Source organism: Centrocercus urophasianus, unplaced genomic scaffold (genome assembly GCF_019232065.1).
Source record: "Centrocercus urophasianus isolate 14NV4802_14NV808 unplaced genomic scaffold, USGS_Curo_1.0 seq_34, whole genome shotgun sequence".
Lineage (NCBI taxonomy): Eukaryota > Metazoa > Chordata > Aves > Galliformes > Phasianidae > Centrocercus > Centrocercus urophasianus.
This window is the reverse complement of record NW_024884911.1, coordinates 4,708,017-4,729,217: the sequence shown is the minus strand read 5'-3', so window position 1 is coordinate 4,729,217 and position 21,201 is coordinate 4,708,017. Positions and strand designations below refer to the sequence as shown.

The window sequence follows — 21,201 nt, the reverse complement described above, 5'->3', positions numbered from 1 at the left end:
TTTGCTGTGTATAATTGCACAGTGTGGGGTGGAGGCAGTTCTCTCAGTAGGGATGCATCCTAGAAAACCGCCGCTCTTAAATGAGGTAGAAAAGAGTAAATAAAAAAGCAATTAACTCTGAGCGTGCCAATAGCTTTTTTCAGTGTGTCTCCAATTTCTCATCTCGTTTCTAATTAATTCTGCCATTGTGACAAAGTCGTTCTTCTGATTCCAGCAGATGATCAGCATCAGAGCAGCCACATCTGGGACTGTATTTTTAACTTAGTTGTTACAGTGCTCTGCTACTTTCTTCTTTCCTTTACTTGCAGACCAACTAGGTCTTGTCACAGAGGATCCCAGTACCACCTTTAGGCCTAAATTCACAGCACCTGAGACCTTATTGGGTTGCCTGAGAATGCTGAGTGGTTCTGTACATGTTCATGAAGTCCCAGTGTAACGGGAGAAGGTGGGAATCAGAGCTATTGGTGCTGTGGGCGTAGCTCAGGCCTTCTTGCAGGCTACCCTACCTCTGCAACATTTTTTCTCTTCAAAAATCTCTTGTGGATTGCTTTTTCCTTTATGCTTTTGAAAAATCATGCCCAGCAGCCTGTCATCTTGAAGGCTGTCATTGACTTCTTTTTCCCTTCTCTTTCCCTTGATCTGTCTGTTGCTGTCAACTCATTCTTTCCTCTTGCTCTAACTCTTCTGGCCCGGAGTTGCTTTTTTCCACATCCCACACCAAAGAGTTGTCATCAGTTTCTTTTAGGATCTGTAACTGTCCTGCTGTGTAGTTCTTTAAAATGGGAAACTGGTATTTACAGCACTTTGGGTGACTGTTCTAAAAAAGCTCTGTGCTGTCACTCCATTCCTTCCCCCGTTTCCCATCCCAGCCCTCAGGCCTCCAGCACAGTCCATCGGCGTTGGCATCGCCTGTTTTCTGCTGTCTGTGTTCCAGCACTTCATCCAGTTCAGATGAACACATGCGAGAGCAATCATCATCTTCCTGCTAACATCAGCAGATAAATCCCCTCCCAAAGAAATCAGTCACTGTGCGTCTTTATTGATTTGTTGTATATTTTTCCTTTTTAATTTCTGCTAACGACTGCTGCCTCCCACCTTGTTTCAACGTGAGTAACTGGTGCTGACTAAGAGAATAAAGAGCAATTTTGTGCTTTTGTGGACGAGTGAAAACTCCATCATGTTTGTACAACAGGACAGAAAGACAAAATTCCTATTAGAGGTTTAGACAGGATTGAAGTACAAGTTCATCTTTGAATGTTAAATTGATTTTTAGATTAAAGCATCTTCATTATTGTTTTCTTTGTCGATACTGTAATTTAGGTTTATTTCTGCTGCTATATTGTGACAGACCAAGATGCTACTTTTATTCCTTGCCCTTTGCTGTTACTACAAAAGAAAATTAAACCTTTCAAAATGTAAGATTTTTTACTGTTGTAATTGCTATTGTCCCACTTTGTTTTCTTGTAAATATTTTTACCTAAAGTGTGGACCTAAAGTGTTTTACACTGAACCTATGGCATGCTTTTAAAAGCTAACATTAGAAGAGTCTGATTCTTCTTTCTAATTATTTTTGCTTACATGGACTCCCATCGGAGAATGTAGAATACATTGAAACTAATCATAATTTGCTCACTGTTTTTTGACAAGTTGTTGAGTTGTGTTGTTTATAAAATGGAGGGAGTTGCTTGGCTGTGTCGTGTCTGCACAAGGGAATTCTGTGAATTCATACATTTTTGGTTGCAAATGGATGTTTGCTCTGCACTTTATGGTCTGTCTCTTCCTCATAATGTGCACAGTGTTTTCAGATCTCCTATTTTGTTCTGTCTATAAAATATTGAAAACTGAGATTGCATCAGCTTAAGCTGTTAACATGATGGTCTTGTGAATTCAGACACCATTAGCTCTCCTTCACCTTGTTTGTCCTTTTCTTGATAGGTTACCTTAGGAAAAGTGTTAAAAGTGATAGTGGTGATGCGGAGCCTCTTCATTGACCGGACGATAGTAAAAGGATACAATGAAAACGTCTATACTGACGATGGCAAGGTAGGTTATCATGTATCCAGCAACCATCAATTTTATTTTTAGCTGATATTTAAATGTCAGAGAAAAGGCATCCCATCACAAGTATGCTGGAATCACAAAACTGTCAGAAGAATTTGTGGATGTTTTACAGGGTTTAAATTTATCATGCTTTCCTTGGATTTTTCATACCCAAATGTCTGACTTCTTTCTAAGCTCTGATGCTCTAGCTTGAATTTCTAATTTATCACCTTAGACCCCCAGTTGCCTCATTAATAGTGTCTACTGAGAAAACATTTTTTCAGTGTTGGAGCACATCAATAGCCCAAGGTTCAGTCTTCTCTTTTCTGAGAGCTTTTGGGAAATCTTGGGCTAGCTTTGTGTTCAACTTGATAAGCTCAGCCATGAGAATCACTGCTAGGTAGTCCTCAGTAATTTCCTTGTCAGTATCGGCTCGTCTTGAACAGCAGCCACTAAAGGTGAGTGTTCCCTGCTTCCACAAAGGTTTTGTTTCATCAGCCATTCACCCTGCTTGAACCCTTGCATTTCTCCTGACTCCAGATGGCCACCTGCAGCCCGAGTTCAGGACAGGAGCTGACACCTTTGGCTCAGGTTGTTCCTCCTTGGCTCAGGGTGGAGTGGTCTCTGTTACTGAGATAGCAGGACACTCCTGTGCCAGAAACAGTACTAAATGCCTCCATGTTGCACATTTTCTCTCTGGAGCTTTCTCTTCTGATTATGAAGCCTATTAAAATACAAAGTTCATTATATCAAGATGAGTACTTGGCACCCATAGGCCATGTTATAATGAGGTGAGACTTCTTTCCTTTCAGAAGTGATAACTGGGTTTCAGCACACAGCAGCACGTTGTGTACTGACCCAGGGTTCAGCAGCTCCAGTCTGAATCTCTGTTCCCCAGAAAAGGCCAGGAGCAGATCTGCCAAAGAGTGTCACGCAGCTACGTTTCCCAGATGAGAGATTCGTACTTGAAGGGTGGGGGATTGGCCTAGGGAAGAGTAAAATAAAAACTCACTGATGTTTTTATTTGTGTTGCTCATATCTATGGGTTTAAACACCACTTTGCAGCAGAAGCACCCCACTCCCAGTATATCAGCATACAAATGCAGACTAAAGCATCAGCCCCTCTTCACCTTGAGCTCTGCTGGGAAGTGAAAGAATAGCCTAAAAAGCACTGACACCACTTGTTGGTTTCCCATGTCACATTTCATGTGGGTTTGCTCATTTTCTCCAATGAATCCAGTTTTCTTTGAGGCTCCCTTGAAATATAATTATGCTGTATGTGCCGAAAAGATGGGTAAAAGTTCCTTGCAAAACTCAGCATCTGGTGTGCAGCTTCTGTCTCGCTCCAGGTTAGCTCTCAGGAGAGCTGTGTTCCTCCACTGTTGTCATCTGAGAGCAGTTCTCACCACGGCTGGCTTTGGGCACGGGGCACTAACCTTTGTCTGTGTCCATAGGGAGCAGTTACCTCCTCCTAAGCAGCACTGCTAACACCTGCTTTGCCTTCTTGCTTCAAGCAGTCTGCAGGGGAGGCTGTTCTCTACCAACTTTCATTTCAGCATTCTAAGCGGGGCGATGCGACGGCTCCCACGAGGCTGGATGAACCCGTGTCTGTACCATGGCAGTTGCTATTCCATTGGGCCATCTCAAGGCTGGAGCAAAGCTGTAGGTCTGCATTTCAGGTATAAATAGGAACATCTCATCTGACTTTGGTAGAACTGGAGTTGCAGCCTCTTAAATCATGAGTAAATTTGGCTTGGAAGATTGAATATATGCGTAGCTTGCTAGTTTTGCCAACTGGAGCACATATTGACAAACAGTGGGCTCCCTTTTTTTCCACTAATTAACTACACTGGTAATTGGAGTATAAGAATAAGATAGTGCTCTTGCAATGATTCGCTTTACTTTATTGTGCCTGCTGGGAATGAGTGATTACAGTCAATTGCAAACATAGTCCATTCCAATTCCTTCTGTGTCACAACAGCTGCTATAGGGAAAGTGCTCCACTGTTCTAGCTTCTCAGTTTCCAGCCTGGTGCTGGGAAGGAAGCAGTAGTGCTCAGAGACTCAGAAAGGTATGAAGGAGATCAGTGAGCATCCTGTTTGTTAGATAATAAAAATGCGGAGAAGCTTTGGAGTTGCTGTAGGGAGTGATTGCTTTTCCCACGAGCAGTTTGCACAGTGATTGCTGATTTGGGGGTTTGCTTATTTGTAGGGATCATTTAATATTTGTAAACAGCAAGGATGAGATTAACTAAAAAGGTATCCTACAGTATGGCAGTTCTGAAGCTCCTCTTTTTTCTGTAAGTCATGCTGAAGAAGGGGTGCTGGAATAAGTCACAGCATCCTTGCACTTTTCTACGTGCAAATAGCTGAGTGGTGGTCTTCTGAGCAAGCCTCCTAAGCCTATATATCAGAAGGTCCTTTAAAAGTGAGATTCTCTGGGGGGATTTCTCTGAACGGCGAGGTTTGGGGCAGTGCAGTGTATTCAGCACTATCCAACAAAAGAAGAAATGGCCATCATTGGGAAACTGAAGGACGGCACAGGCAGAAAGTGGAACGTGCCTTGTGAGGCACGGAAGGGGAAAGCACAACTGGTTTAGTAAATTTTGCATTTGTGGGGAGAGGAGAGAGAGCAAACAGGAGAGGTACTGGTGTCATCTGGTGCATTAGGCAGGCAGGTCTAGAAGTAAAACAAACATGGGTGGCTCTCAGAGCTGTGGAGCTGTGCGTGGCAGCATGCTGAGGCACTGCCAGCAGGTACACAGGAGAGCTGACGTTGCATTATGCGGGTTGCTGTGCACTTAGACGTTGCACTGTCTGCACTGACAGGAGCTTATGCGAAAGCTTCCCGTGGTTTCTGCTGTACTGAAGTCTAGTTAAATTGGTTGCTCTCTCTTACAGACTTAAATACTTTCAAAGTGAAGGTGAAAAAATGAAAAGTAGTGTTAAGCTTTCCATGGGTAAAATAGGATACTGCACTTTGGCGTTTTATTTTCAAGCTTTGCTTATATAGACAAAGCATCAGTGTGTTTCTTAAGTGCTTCGTGTACTTCTCTCGTGAATTATTCACAAACCCTGCAGAATGTGTCTTTGCCAGGTTGCCAGCTGCATAACTTAGACATTTTTGGTGACACTTTGCAAAAACAATAGGTGAGCTGTGGCAGCGCTGTCATGCAGCCGGCTCTGTGTGCTGACTGCTCTGCCTCTCTCCTGCTTACTGTACCAGCCATTACGTCCACCCCATACTGATGTGTTTTAATTAGCCCTGTAGCTTCAGCTATGGCACCATGCCACCTTCGATTTCAAACTTTGACATACTCATTGTGCACTGGAATTTAACCACGATAGTAATTAATTACTAATGTTGTCCCGATTCCTGAATAAATGAAGCTGTGCAGCTCGCTCTTGCAGGGCAGGCTGATCATCAGCTGAACCATTAGTTAACCTAGTCTGCCAATAAAAATAGAGATGCATTGGGATTCTGCTGGCGTGGTGGGCAGCACCCTGCTTCTCTTTGGACTCGGGTACCACGGAGCAGCATGGCAGGGCGCATTTGGAGTGGGCACTTAACATCCCTGCCTAGCCAAACTCTGATTTCTGCATCCGTTTGACTTAACTAAAGAAACATAAGTGTCTCTATTGAATTATCATGTTAAGGAACTGGGGTTATGTTAATGCTGTGGCTTCATTAATTACCCCATATCAATAAGCGAAGGCAGCTTTTAGCCTCCTAGCGTAAGAGAGGAAAAGAAATAGTAGTATCAAAGGAAAGCTTCAAAGACAGCCCGCGCTGTCTCTCGGGTAATTTCTGATCCCCGTATTCTTTCCACTTCAAAGCTGGGTGTGTGTGTGTTTGGGTGAAGGGGGGTTGAATCCGATTTCTCTAATAAGTGTTGGCACCGGACCTGTTTGATATTAGATGCAGGGAACATTCTGATTTGTTATCGCCTTTGAAATCGTTCAGATGACCTTCAGAAAATGGCCTCTCGTTACTTATGCTGGGGGTGGGTGGGGAGAACGGGGCGCTGGGAAAAAAAGCCCCAGTTTAATTCACATGCAGAGGATGCCCTGGAATTGTGCTTTCAGCAGTTTTTTAGTTACAAATGTGTGTCTTGATTGAAAGTGAAAAGTTGAAGAATAATAGACCTGTAACGATGCATTCTTTAATCCGCCTCTGCCTTCATCCTCTGGCTGGGGGAAAGGTGGTCAGTCATGTAGGATTTCTGCGTGTGCTTTGGGGAGGGGCTGGTAGCTTTTTTTTTTTTCCTTTTTTTTCTTTTTCAGCTCAGCTAACATCACACCTAGGAGACTTTCATTACTTTTTCAGCTTTCCACTCTCCTTGTCAACTAATGAACATTTCAGAACCTGTTGGACTCATCTTAATGCTTAATGCAGCATCTGAAGTGGAGTTTTTTCTTTAATTTTTTTTTTTATATCTCAAATCTACCTAGAGAGGATCACACACTGCGTGTGATCACTGGAGATTAGCAAAACCATGTATATATTCCAATTATAGCAACTCTGCTTTTGAAGCAAGCCCAAACTTAAACAAAAACAGCTTAAAAAAATGTGTATTAATATTCTATTTTTAAGTGTAGACTTTTCTAATATGGAAATGTGATGCTTCCTTCCCTACAGGCGCAGGTGCACTGCGCAGAGAATCATGCATGGCTCCAAGTCCCAGCTGGGCTGCTGCTCGTAGGAGCAGTGTCGGTGTTCAGGTTCTTGAACCTGCCTTAAGAGCCATCAGTGTAAAGATTGGAAGGTAACACGCCTTAGGGTACTTCTGCCTTCGGCTGACCTGGAAAAGGCATCGAGGCATCAGCTGCCTTCTGTCTCACGGCAAGGTCAGCACTGCTAAGCCATGACACGTCCATTCAGAAGTGATGCTAAAGTCTTTAACATCACCCGTCGGGCTGAGGTTTGGAAAACTCAGGAGTCACTTCTGTGCCATTGTTCTGAAGGCAGGCACATAACAGCTTTAGTCTTAAAGGCATAGGGACTGGTAGCTTTCCCAGCCATTTAACCTATGTGCATTAATTACTGGGGTTCAGTGGTCTTCCCCCTCCTGTGTGTTTTATGCACATGCTGGGACTTCTTCCATTCCAGGCTCTAACCCTTGTACCTTTCAGAAGGCTTGTCGTTCCAGCTGCAGCTTGTGAGCACTGCTGCAAGTCAGGTTGAGATAACTGGCTGTGCTTTATAATAAAGGAGGTGAACCCAGCACGGAGTTGCTTCCTTTAAATCCATTTCTCTTAAGGTGTAAACTTGGCAGACTGTGTTTGGTACCACACTGTTTATTCTCAGGATTGTACATTTAGCTTGAGATCTCTTATTTGCATTTTTAGCATCATTTGCCATATTTTAATAAAACAGGTGTATTATACAATTGATAGAACAACTAAATAATGCAATGCAAGTTTTACGTGTGCATTTGAACGCATTTCTCCAAGAAAGCCAGAGCCACTGTATGTGTCTATTTCTCCACGATTAAAGGTGAATTTGCAAGTGAGGACATGCCAGGGGATTTTGTGCACTTTGGAAGAAACCTGGCACTAATGAGTGAAGCTGATGGCTTTTCTTATCCTGGTGCTTGAGTATAGTGGGATTTGTAAGACAAAAGTGATTTGCAAGTCAGGGGTTGAAGGAAATTCTGCTTTTCTTTTTTTCTTTTTCTTCCCTGCTGCTTTTCTGTGACAGAGTACAAGCTATTCCACAGGGCTGGGCTAAAGAGCACTGGCACATCGCTTCGAACTGTCCGACGTGCGAGCCACTTGGTTGTTTAACAAGGGCAGCATTACCTTCTGCTTTCTGGGGTTACCAACATTTATTTCCTATCTGGCTGAGCACACACTTATGTCATGGATGTGTGCAGTTATCTACAGCCGGTGTGATTTTGTCTACGGATGTAAATGCAGTTTCCTAAGGGATGCTTTATTTAGTCCCAGAAGAGCAGTGCTTTGGCTTAATTCAGCTAAATGTGTTTTGTGTCATTGTAACTGAATCGCTTATTCAGACACAAGATGAGCATCAACTCAGTAAGAATGCCCTCATTTAAGGAGCAGACCAAAGCTGATGAATATTTGTGCAGATCAGCCGCAGCCTCAGACAGATGAGCATTTTTTAAAGGGAACACATTAATTCAACAGATCTCACATTTATATTTTTATTGAAACTGTAATGAACTGTGTTCCTTTTTCACTGCAAAACAAATTAACTCTGATATCATTATTTCCCTTTCTTAAATTGCAGCAGATGTGGTTGATGGGTCAAAGTAGTGAACTGAGAACTGAAGCTCCGTCGCTCCCTTTGCCTGTGCTTTGAGTTGAACAGCTGCTTCCATTCTTTTTCGTGGTAATTACATGTAGTAATCCATAACTTTGTTTTTCCTATTGCAGCTTGACATATGGTCCAAATCCAACTATCAGGTGTTTCAGAAGGTAAGTCCCACATCGTTTCTCTCTACGTAACTCACGTGAGTTACAGGTAGGGTTGGTTTTAAATAAAAATTCATATTTTATTCCTTTGTCATCTGTTATAAATCCCTTACCATTTATATCCCATCACAACTTCAGTCAGTGGTTTGGAATGGGAAGTTGGAGGTTTTACTGCCGTGGACTTAAAATTTCACAAGGAATTTTGAGGTACTCTCTGGTTTGGTTTAAATTTTTGGAGGGAAGGAGGGAATTTATTTTGGATTTTATTGTGTTGGATTCATTCTTTTTGGTTGCCTCCCTGCTCTGGAAACTCGATATCTTGGTATTCTGCTATCTTCCATGCAGGAGAACATTCATCTTCGAAGGCCTCTTGTAAAAATGCTGCAAGTTCAGGTTGTTCTGGGGTTAAATTCTTCTTCCTTATCTTCAAGCCACAGTTCAAGGAGCCCGAGTCTCCAGCTAGCACACTGGCTGCCTTTCATCTGTTTCTGTAGTTTCTGTAACAAATACGGGGCAGGGACTCTAAAGGGCATAAAAGCAGAGGTCAGAGTGTGGCATATTGACTCTATTTGTGCATCTTTCTTCCAAGACTTCAGATGCAGACAGAAGCAAAGATGTTTGACCTGTGGTATTAGCCTGCTGGAGATCAAAGGACAGCTTTTGGGGAGGCTCTCCTCCCTTTGGTTGCTCTCCTCTCTGCCTAGCATTAAAGCAAAATGTTGCTGTAGTCAGTTCTTTACTCCAGAGATTAGTGGATTAAATATTCTTTCTTTATTTTTTCTTACTCCTCAAAAATATTTTGTGTCAAGTAGGGTAATCCAGCGGGAAGTAAAACAGCATCAATCTTAGTAAATAGTTTATCAGTACACTTTTAAGTAATTTTTGCAATGGAATAAATTTAACTTTCTGTAATTAAGTGCATCATCTCAGTTTCCCCATGTGTGTTTTAGACTGTAGTCTCATTTGGGCATAAGGTTGTCTTCCTGGCTTTTTTTCTTTAGAGTAACTTGGAACACTTAAGTTGTATTGCAAACGTTTGTGCTAAATGATGCTGAATCTTGAGTTTGGATTATGTAACTTTCTCTACGTGAAAGATAAGTGCACAGTAAGTTGACAGTTTGCTTAGGAGTCCAAGTTAAGGAGTTGGTGAGTAAGTCCATAAAGCAAATTTCAGGTTCAGGTGAGAGCCTTCAGATAGAAGGGAGAGACTCAGTGGGAAGCTGTGAAATACCCTTCTGACGGCTGCCTGTGTGACAGCATTTTGGGTGCATAAGAATCTTTATTTTCTAGTTGATAATGATTTCGCTAGAATGCCTTGGATGATAATTCCAAAATGAAGAGAGAAGATGCATTTGTATCATTGTCTGTCTGTGGGCACGTCTGTCTGTGCATGAAATAAGTGGCTGATCTCTTCCTCAGTCCTCTAAAATGACGCCATCTGACCTGACTGTGAAGTTCCTGTTCTCCAGTTCTCTCTCAACAAATAACACCAAGTGCAAAAATATGCACCAAAAAAAGGAAAGCCTTACAGGAGTAAGGGTTGCCTTGAACCAGTGCAACAGCTCTGTCCTTGTATAGATCATTCCCTGCTCTGTCATTGCCTTACCTTGAGCAGCCTGTCTTTGGATCAGTTCTCAGCGTCCCTTCAGCTGGGGGGAATACTTGCTGACTTCACAGGAGCTATTGCTGGGTTGGTCGTAGAGAGCACTGAGACTCCTATGTGTAAAGTCTGTCAGAACGCAAGGTGATGGTGCTTTCTAATCAATAGATTCTGCACAGTTGAGCTGGTAGTTAAATAAGCTAAAGCTGAGGCTGAAGTCAGGTTTTCAAACAGATGTCAGAAAACGCTGTAGTTCAGCACAGTAAGTTTTCTCTCGGTGCTGCCGTGTTTGGTTTTGTCTTTATTCTCTGAAACTGTGCTTGTATACATTTAGACATCCTGGAATAGCTGCTCAGCTGTGGCAAAACAGAGGAAGTAGTTAAAATAATTTGAGGGAAACTATTACGTTCTGTTAGCATTGCAGTACTGCAAGGCCTTAGCAAAAAATGTTTTAATGTGACTGAAGGATCACCGGTAATAAGGTCAGAGAGTATTTCTGAATCTTCCTGGAATGTTTTCCTCATGGCAATCAGCAGAACCATGACACAGGAGTGCTGTATGAGAAGGAAAAGTACGGATGAGTAACCGAGGAGCCCAGGCACCCCTTCAGCCCTGCTGCCTTGAATGCTCTGAAGTCACCCATCACTGAAAGGCAGGGACATTTCTTTTTAAAAGCCACACCATGTTCTCAAACTTTGCTTTCAGAGATAATACAGCAGCATCTGGAGCTCACAGGATACCTGTCTGTGGTAGCTGCAAGCCTGTCAAAATCTCACAGGGCTGCAGGATGACTTTCCAGGTTAAGGACCGGAGACCTCTGATCTTCAATCCAACCCTGTCAAGTGATGCTAAATTTGTCCTGACTTTTGTTTGCAAGTGCTGGCTGTGTCAGCATGCCTTTTCTCTCTCTCCTTAATAGGCAGGATACCTGGGTGTGTATCATTTGATGGGGGACAGCTCCCAGAGGGCCCATTACTGTTAAAGCGTCCGGTCATATTGTGAGTTCCCCAGAGCCTTCTGCTGTCTGGTCCTGGGGTGAGTAAGCTTTGCGGCTATTGAATCCACCAGGAGGGTTAGGTTCAGAGAATGGAGCTGGAAAATGGGAGGATGAAAGGGCAGAAGCTCAAGGAGCACTGAAAAGGTTTGCAGCCTTCCATATTAGTCTGACATTTAAACTCGGCAGGAGTGGCAACTGTTCTGATCTCAAACCTCCTCATTTTAACACCTCCTGTGTCTTTGTCTGCTAGCACAAGAGTAGGAACAAAACGGGAAATCAGGAACTATTCTGGTGCTTAAATCTTAGGAAGAAGCATGTACAATTCCAGATCATTGAGAATTAAACAGGTATATATACACACATAGATTGTGGAGAATGGTGTAATATTTGTAACTTTGCATTCAGAAAAAGAGATGTGTAGTGCAGCAGAACTGATCTGAATGGATCAGAACTGTGCTATGGGGAGACGGTGTTGGATGTTAACTGTTTCATTTGCCAGCTGCTCGGTGAGCTGCTATGTGATGCGCTCATCTGGGCTGGTTGAGTCACACGTAGGCTGTAAGCTCGTTTATTTCTGTCTGATCCCAATCTCTTATTTACACCTACATGGTCTCCATTTCAGCATGCCACAAAGCGCTCTCCTTTTTGGTTTGATCACTTCTCCCAAGTCACATTTTAATCTAGACTTTGAGAAGCTATTGGTGCCTGTCCAGCTGCTGCGAGGTGCGTGATCCCCCAGTGGAACTCAGAGCACAATCTTCTCCACTCCAAGGGCATATAAGTATTGTAATGTATGAAGATGTATTCTTGTCAATAATCTCGGAATAAAATCACGTGTAAAATGAATGCATGCATGAGACAGCTATCGGGCTATTGATGCTGTCTGCTCAAGGAGAGGGGATGGACTGTTCCAGGTCACCTGCATCATTGCTCCTCTGCACGATCAGCGTGTGGCTGTCTTTGGGGACCTGCTTAGGTGGAATAAAACCTGTGACCCACTCCGAATGAGCAGAACAAGCAAAATAAACACGTAAATGCTGAGCTTTGAAAACGACGAAGAAATCCTGTGCTCCACAGATGTATGGCAGCGTTTTACTGAGCAGGGCGTGGGGAAAGGAGTGTGAAGGATTTCCATGGCATTATCAGCTCTTGTTTGCCAAGGTGCCATCTATCATCCTCCCCGAGCCACCTGCTGATTCCCTCCAGGGAGACTCCAGTGCGTACCTGCAGTGCAGATTGAGTAATGGGAATCCTTGGAAATGAGCAGAGGCACTTGTGCAGTTTTCCATGGTAGAAGAGGTCTAACCACTAATAACACTGTAACTTCTTTTTTTCTTTCCGTGCTCTGATTATCCTTTAGAACTCATTGCCATAGGCTGCTGTTAAGGCCGTGAACTTAGAGGGGTTTACAAAAAAAAAATTAAAAAACTTTCTGGGGATTTGGAGAATCCCTTTATATTAGATTAGTTTTCAGTGCTGCACTCATGGGAATAAACCAATAAGTAAGTTGCAAGGAAAGTTATGACTCTTAAGGGAAGTTTTTTACCTATTCTTGAAGAGCACGTCCAATAGCAATGAGAAAATATTAGAGTAGAGAGACAGCTTCTATGATTCAGTCAAGAGAAATGTTTTTACTTTTCTGTTTTGTGTTTGTGCCAGATACAGCTTCATGCCTGTATGGAACCTCATCTGTGGAGGAGAGCTGTGCCTCAGGTCCCTGGTTGTGCGCTTCATACAGCCATTAGAGGAAGCACTTGTTCAGCATGCCCAGCCTTTGAGCTGTGGGATTCTTTTTTGAATGAATTTTCAGCACTGTATGTATGACTAATGGTGTTACTGGGGGCCAGCAGGGCCGTTTTGCAGAATCTCAGCGAAGCAGTGCTGTTGGGTGGCTGGAGCAGTGCTGTAGCAGTGCTGTAGCAGTGCTGTAGCAATGCCTGGTGTTGGCTCAGAAGAGACAAATCCCAGGGGCTGTGCTTGCTGCTCCCAGCTTAGCACTGCGCTCAGGACCTTTTATGCACGTGAGGAGAAGCACGCAGTGTTTGGGGACATCTGGCATCACTGCCTCCCCACACACAGCTCGGAGCCCCTGGCAGCAGCAGGGACACATTGCCCCACTGCCCTGCTGGGGCCGGGCTGCTGTGCAGGGGGGCTGAGGATGCAAGGTTTAATTTGCACAGCAAAGTAGTGAACATTAGGTCTGACCCAGGATCGGTCCGTTTCATATTCCCCGTGCATCTGGGGCTCGAGGAGCAGAGATGCATTTCAGCAGTACACATTTCTAACCAGCTTGGAAACAAAAAAATGAGAAAAAAAATCTCTCAGGCAATACAATTAACTGTTAAGAAGGAGAGTTCTCTTATTCACATTGAAAACAAGACTGGACCTCAGCAAAGCAGAATTCCATGCAGCCCAGGACAGCTTAGGGTTGTTTAAAAGGAGAAGCCTGAGGCCATCTCTTTGCTAGATTTTTTTTTCTCGTCCCTGAAGTGTTTTTTCCTCTGTCTCAGAGTGGGAACAGCTTAGTTAAACAATAGCTGGTCTATTTAGCAAAATTGTGGCTTCAGGAGATTGCTTTTCTTTTTTCTTTTTTTTTTTTTTCCTTTGGCAAAGACGCCAGATGCTTTTCAATGTATGAATTGTGAGATATTGAGCTCTTCTCCAAGATCACTTGAAAATCTATTTCAGGGTTCAGAGCAACAGCTATCCTAATCAATGTGTGCTGTTGTGAGCATGTTCCTGTATAAAAAGAGGCAGAGAAATTAGAAAGTGACAGATAACCAAGATAGTGGGGGAGATGTAGCAATGAAAGTGAAGTTAATAAAGGAGAAGTCCTGAAATGCACAAAATGTCATCCTGCAGCTGAAATAAATTCATTTGTGATTCCAGCTTGGCTGGAACAAGAAGCGCGTCCCTTGGATGCTCTGGCACCTATTCAGTTTGTTTTGCTTTGCTTTGCTGCGGCGTGAAATCACACTGCCATTAGTAAAAGCTCACCATTGATTTTTGATTTATTTTTATTATTAAAAACAGAAATCTGGGGCAATTTATGTTTTCTGTCAGCATCTCTTATCTCAGCAGTGTTGAGTCTCCCTTCTGCCCTATGTGCTGCCCAGCATGTCCTCCTCCCCCCCGTTTTTCTGTTTGACATCATGTTTGTTGGTTTGATCCGAGGGGCTCATTCCCATATCCTCTTCCTCAGGCTTGACACCCACTTTGATCGGTGCAGAAGCACTGTACAAGCACTTGCTTATGGTAGAAATCGCCTCCTTTTTGTTCAGAAGATGTGATTAGTGTTCTAGCAATGCTGGGGTGGCTTTCATCTCCCTGCGGAATCTCATTAGCTTTACATTACAATGGGAACAGCATATGTGCAACTTCACCAAAGTGGCCAGTCAATTTAAATTTGTTCATAAGAGTATTTTTAAGCAACTTTCTACGTCTTCGGTGCCAAGAGAAAACAACTTTGTTATTCGGGGAAAAAATACGGTTTGTTAGAAGTAGCAACGCAGCAGAAGGAGAGCGGCTGCTCATAAATATCTTCAGAACTTTCTATTCTTTGACATGTCTGGTGCTATCCTGTAAAAGCACCATCTTAAAAGGAGAAGCTCGTGTAGCTGGCGGGATTTGGGCTGCAGTCATTTCCAAACGCCGCGTGAGTTGTTTGAGCGACGTGGCTGACTTGAGTTACACCGTGCTGCTGATGCATAGTTAATCCTGTTGGGTTTTTAATGCATTGGATGGAAGCATATAAATAGCTTACATGGGTCAGGGTCATAAAATCATATCATAGAATCGTCGAATGGCCTGGGTTGAAAAGGATCTCAAAGAACATCCAGTTCCAACCCCCTGCTGTGTGCAGGTCGCCAACCAGCAGCCCAGGCTGCCCAGAGCCACATCCAGCCTGGCCTTGAATGCCTGCAGGGATGGGGCATCCACAGCCTCCTTGGGCAGCCTGTTCCAGTGCCTCACCACCCTCTGGGGGAAAAACTTCCTCCTAATATCCAACCTAAACCTCCTCTGTCTCAGTTTAAAACCATTCCTCCTTGTCCCATCACCATCCACCCTCACAAACAGCCGTTCCCCTCCTGTTTCTACGCTCCCTTCAAGCACTGGAAGGCCACTATGAGGTCTCCCTGCAGCCTTCTCTTCTCCAAACTAAACAATCCCAGTTCCCTCAACCTTTCCTCACAGCAGAGCTGCTCCAGCCCTCTGCTCATCTCAGTGCCCTCCTCTGCACCCGCTCCAAGAGCTCCACGTCCTTCCTGTGCTGGGGGCCCCAGGCTGGACGCAGCGCTGCAGATGGAGCCTTGGGAGCATTTTTGTGAGCACATCTTTTGCAGACTCACAGCCCTGAGCCACCCCTCTGCCTGCAGTGAAATTCAGAGCGCTTCATTGCGATTCGCTTTGCTGAATTAGACTAAATGCCAATTAGGAACAAATGGAGTTAGTTGGGAATAGCACTTGTAATGTCGATTCACGCTTTCTTACTCGTAATTTATTGTGCTTTCGGGCCAGGCCCTGGGAAATATATAGGTAGCACTTGAGAAGAACGCTTCATCTTCTCGATAATTACTGATGAGGCCCACAAATAGAACTAGGAGTGATAGAATGCAGGAGTGCTGCTGGGTTTGTTGTCTGAGGCCTTTAATAGCACAGCCCAAAGATTTGGGCTGAGAAGTTCTGCCCAAAGGCTGTGACGGAGCTGTTGAGGACTGCAGCCCTACTGAGCCATTGCTTCCTTCTTCTGTTATTTGAAATTATCCTTGCTATTTCAGCTCTACATGTCCTTTGTATTCTATCTCGCTCTAATTCCCAGATGGAGGATCTTGTTCTGGCTCTGTCTGGCAGATTAAAAAGCTTTCTATCAGGAACCTTTTACTAATGCACGTAGTTATAAACCATAATCATATTAATTGATTCCTGTTTTCTGAGGAAATGAGAGCTCGATTCCTATTTGTTCAACGTAAGCAACCTGAAATAAATCCATACAATTTAAATGTATAAAGTATTCACATCAGAAAAAATTGGAGAAGTATCCTCATCTTCCAGTAAAATGTAGTTTCGAATCAGAGTATTTTGTATTTTCTTTCTCCTCAATAAAACAGACCACAATCAAAGCTTTGGGGTTTTTTATTTCCTTTTTTTTTCTTTCTTTTTTTTTTTCCTCTCTCCTTTTTTTTTTTTTTTTTTTTTACACTCTTGGCCTCTGCCAGGAATCTCTAATTTAGCTACATTTTTTTTTCCTTGAAGGGATCAACACATGTTAAAGGAGCACATTTTCTATTTAAAAATGACCAGAGTCAAAATGGGGACATCTAAAGAGAAAATCAGAGTGTTTTCCTCTGGCGTGGTTTGTTCAGTAACTTTGCTTCTTTATGATTTCACAGAATGTGTGGGATTTCAATCACAGAGGCATAGGCTCTGCTCTTCTGCTGCAGGCATTGCAAGTTAGATGAATTGCTTGATACGTAGGCTTTTATTTTAGTGTAATGCTTTTTATTGTATTTTATTTTTGAGAAATTTCCATCCTTTTAACAGTGATGGAAGCAGCCTCATTGGCCCCTTCTGTCCTTCAGGTGCCTTGCAGGGCTGGGTCCTTCTGGTGTTGTTCCACGTAGCGTTGAGCTGGCCGCCTTCCTGCATCACTTTGCTCACACTGGCCACCATTTACATTATTTTACATTATTAGCTTCTGCCACACGTTTGAATTTGCTAAGATGTGTTGATCTCACTCTGTGCATAGGAAGTCAGTCTTCATGATTGCTGTAGCTGATTGTTGTATGAAGGCTGACAGTGGGAATGGAAGGCAGCTGGGAAAAGCTACCCAAAACTTCTTGGAGAGCGTCTTAGCAGTGACGCGGCCTTTGGTTTGCCACTTTCCTGTGGAATTTATTTTCTTTTTCTTCGAAGAAAGATGTCTGAGGTGTGGAATGAATGAGAGAATGTTCTCCTTCTGTCTGGCACAGGTGACGGATCACGCAACCACTGCCCTGCTGCACTACCAGCTGCCTCAGATGCCTGACGTGGTAGTCAGATCTTTCATGGTAAGTAAATTTGAAGATAACTCACTGCCTCCAGACAGATTTGAGCATGCTGACAGCAAATGGCACGAGGCAGTTGTGATGCAGTTGTAACTTCACCTGTTTAACCAAGCTAGACAGCAGAGATCAACTGTAATTCTTTGTATCGTATCTGGGTAAGGATGAAAAATCTTCTCAGTACTGTGGGATAGCTGATGTTTGAGGGCTGTGCTGTGCAGAGGTGCTCTATCAGAAGCCACAGCATTTGCTTGGTGATGCCAGTTTGCAAAGCTAGTCTGGGTCATCTCTAAAGACAGCAGGAAAAAGCTGCCCCACGCTCTTTGTTACTGTCCAGCCCATTCACACTGTGCTCACTGTGCAGAGTTGGTTTCTGGACATAAAGTCAGCTCCAGTGAAATTAGCTGTGAGTGTATTCCAGCTTGCTCATCAGTGTGCCCAGCACAGCAGGGAATGAGGGTCAGTGATGTGAGTGAAGAGCTTTGGAGGCAGGAATGTCATCAGGAAGAATCCTTGGTCCTTTTGGCCCAAACCTGGATCCTGATGGGCTGTGGGTGGATGATCAGTGCAGCAGCAGGTGATTTCAGGGCAGAGGAAATGCTTGCTGGGATATCCCAGTGTTATTGAATACAATTGATAAAATACTGCTCTAACTTCATGTAGATTTAAGTTTATCACCTTTAATTCTGCTCGAATTTAGTATTTTCTTTGTGAAATACATTTGGATGCAAGCAGCCCTGGTAGTCACAAGGGTTTATGATTCAGAACACCTTCCACGAAGATGAATTTTGGCAATGAACGTGGTTGCTGTTCTCCTGCTGCAATCTCCCAAAGGAGATTTTGGGGAGGGATTTTCTCTGCTCTTCAGGCTTTTTAGTCCATCTATTACATTACCCCTTCACTCGGAGCAATGTAATTCAGACTTTGTAGAATCCACCATCTAATTTTGCCACTGGCAATCTGTGGGTGTGTAAGATAGCATTGGTTCTTTTATGTCTTTCTTTTCCAATATGTAATTTCAGGTCAGACTCGCTTACCTGCTGTGCTTGTTTCTTTGTTTATTCAATAAAAAGGCCGCTAAGAGGAGAGCTGTGCACGTGAGCATGGCTTTCAGAGGGTGAAGGCAGCTCTTCCAGGTCCAATCCATGTCTCAACACGTGTCTGAAAATGAATGTTTAATAGAAGTGGGGAGCACGCCTGTGTGAGCCGTGGGCCTGCCGTATCGATCGGACAGAACGCTGCTAAAAATGTGGACGAAGCAAAAACAGATGTACAACACAAGTGTCAGTGCGTTCGTCCCTTCACATGTCAGTTGTGCAATCCACATGACAGGGTGCACAGGAGGCCCAGCTTTCTGATGGCAGCAGAGAACTTGTTCTGTTCCCTTTCCACAGATGTCTCAAGTGCCCGATTTAACTTATTTACTGTTTTTGTGTTATGGTTCAGAAAATTCGATTTCTCTGTTGTGCAAGCAGGGTCCATCTGAGCTGAAGTAAATAACAGCAATTTACTTGTAGTGTTCTGCTACCCTTGTCCCTGCACTTAGTGCTAAGCCCATGGAGGGGTTCTTTGGAGGAGAGCTATTGATGGCCAAAGGTTTGGTTGCTGTAGAGAAAGCTCTGATGAAGGTGGAAGGATTTGTTTCAATAAACTCCTCTGACCTCTTCTTCAGAGAACAATTTTCTCTTATCGATGTAATTCAATAGGACTTTAAATGACAAGATTCATGCGTGGCCCTCGCAGCATAAATCTGCTGCTCTGGGTATTTTTCAGCTGTGTATATCCTTGAGTTTGGAATTGAGTTATGCAATGCTCATTGCAGTGTATGACGATGGGAGGAAGCGCTTGTGAGGCAAGAACTGCACCTAGAGCACCTGTTCTTACTGCTTGTAGTTCAGCACTTGCCTTTGTATTTATAAATACATCCCTGATTATAGATATATATCATTGTAATCAGATTTAAAATCTTCCAGTATTTTTATGACCAGTGAGTATTGATCTTAAAATCACATTAGGGAGGAAGTCATTTTGCTGTGAAAGTGCTTATATCTTCAGCTACTAAAAGTTCAGAGTGTTGCAGTGTGTGTGCAGTGGGGCTGAGATGGATGTTCATAGGAAGAGATGCACTGATTTGCAACTGAAGAAGGCACCCATCAGGAACAACTAAATTCCAGGAAAAATATGAGGAGCATTGGAACATTTGCCTTCTGCAGAGATTGTCCTGCTGCAAAAACCTCCAGCTCAGAGTGCGTGAATTGCCATTAACAAATTGGCTTAAGTGACTGAAAAAGCAGAATATTCTTAATAAAGTGGGAATTCAGCTATGTATGACCTTCCGATCTTCTGCACATTCTGTTTATAAAAGCACTGTGTACCTCTGGGGCCTCGCCAAAGTACATCCCCTGTCCTTGGGATCACTGCTTGACAAGAATGATGACATAAGGGAATGTCCAGATCCACGTTTCTTAATGTTTCTCCCTTTCTCTCTTAGACCTGGTTAAGAAGTTACATAAAGCTGTTCCAGGCTCCGTGCCAGCGCTGCGGAAAGTTTCTGCAGGATGGCCTGCCGCCCACCTGGAGGGATTTCCGGACACTTGAAGCTTTCCATGACACTTGCAGGCAGTAGCAGCACAGCCCAGCAGGTGATGTGTGTGGAGTGAGCAGCGCTGGGCTGCGAGGAGAGCTGCTGGCTTCACTGCTGGCTTCACTGCTGGCTTCACTGCTGGCTCTGCTTCTGACCCATCCGTTCTGCACTAAGCAGTGAGGTTGCACTAATGCAGTTTGCTGTTTCAGAGTTCCTCACTCTGCAAGGTATGTGTGAGACTGATGGGTTTTGGAGGTGGTGAGGAGCACCTTGTGACTCCTTGGTGCTTCTCAACTGGAATGATCCATCTGGGGAGATCTGATGGTGATGATCTTCGCCCCAAATTTAACGGAAGTGCCCCTGTATGGTTGGTGTTTTGCAACAGAATTTGCTGTGTTAAAGATTTTTTTTAATAAGCTCAAAATAAATATTGTATTTCAGAAGTTGTGCTATTTCTTTCATTATTTAACCAGCAAAAATCCTTGGGATCGGTGGGAGTTTTTCATAGCTGCTCTTTTCTTTAGAAAAACTGGAAGCATTTAAACATGTGTATGCTGATATGATAGAGTTCTGTTGTGAGGCTGCTTATCAGTGCTGGTCTTTTTCTGGAAGAGATGATGGTGTTGATTAGACGAGGAGTTTCAAAGGCATGCAGCAGCTTGGAAGATGCAAGGCACTTTCAGAAGCAGGGGGGAACAGATGTTTTCCTTTACTAAAATTGTCATGAAAAATGTTACCAAAATTTGCACGTATCGAGCGGTTAGGAAACGCATCTGAGCAGTGACTCAGTGTAACTCGTTTGTCCTGTTCTGGGACTGAAAGCAGGAAAATAGTTCAGCCCTTCAGTGCAGCTTCTGAGGTCCCTTCTGCTTGCCTGAAGAGCTTTTGGTGATGTAAAGATCAGAGGCTTTGGTGGTGGCAAGGTTTGCTCTGGTTGTCAGCAAGGAATGTTTAGTGCAGTTAACCACAGTGCATGGAAGGGAGGGGGGGGGGAGCAGGCAGGAGGGGAGGCACCTGAAATCAGCTGTTATCTTACAGCACTCATTGAATTCAACTTGAACCAACAGCAGTTGTGAAACAGTGCAGTTAGCAGAGATGGGAACAGAAACGTGATGGTGCTGTGTTGGTGTAAAAGACTGAGCTTCCAACAACAGCGGCTTGTTGCGAGGGCAGTGTGGGATGTGGGAATTCCAGCTTTCTAGGACTAACTGTACAGAAGCAAGACTGGCTCTTACAGAGGTGAGAGGTGGTTGAAAGAAAATTTGGTGTGTCTGACCTCCTTTGGGGGCATGGCGTTGTGTATTAAGGATGAATACGTATTTGCTTGAGGAGGTTGGTGGTTTGATTCTTTCTTTTTAACTCCTTTTCCCCCCATCAGCAAACAGAAGGATTGCCATAACAGGGAGGTAATGCTGTGTCCCATCCCACTGCAGCTCGACTACCTGGCTCTTATTTGACCCAAGCAGCCTTCGTGGTACAGAGATCACCCAAGACAGAGCAGT

The 21,201-nt window shown here is 43.7% G+C and overlaps 1 protein-coding gene across 2 annotated transcripts in view; it reads left to right on the top strand.

Moving 5' to 3' along the window:
* The window catches only part of MED27 (mediator complex subunit 27), an 80,549-nt gene extending 60,407 nt beyond the window's left edge, over positions 1-20,142 (top strand). Inside the window, exons 5-8 of one of the 2 annotated variants that reach the window (XM_042830673.1) lie at positions 1,936-2,043; positions 8,439-8,480; positions 17,044-17,121; positions 19,607-20,142. In XM_042830673.1, the coding sequence (XP_042686607.1) occupies positions 1,936-2,043; positions 8,439-8,480; positions 17,044-17,121; positions 19,607-19,741 (363 nt within the window). In that variant the 3' untranslated portion in view covers positions 19,742-20,142. Of the gene's footprint in view, positions 1-1,935; positions 2,044-8,438; positions 8,481-10,996; positions 14,900-17,043; positions 17,122-19,606 lie in introns of those variants that run through there. The other variant, XM_042830674.1, reaches the window with a different exon arrangement.
* The last annotated feature ends 1,059 nt before the right edge of the window (positions 20,143-21,201 follow it).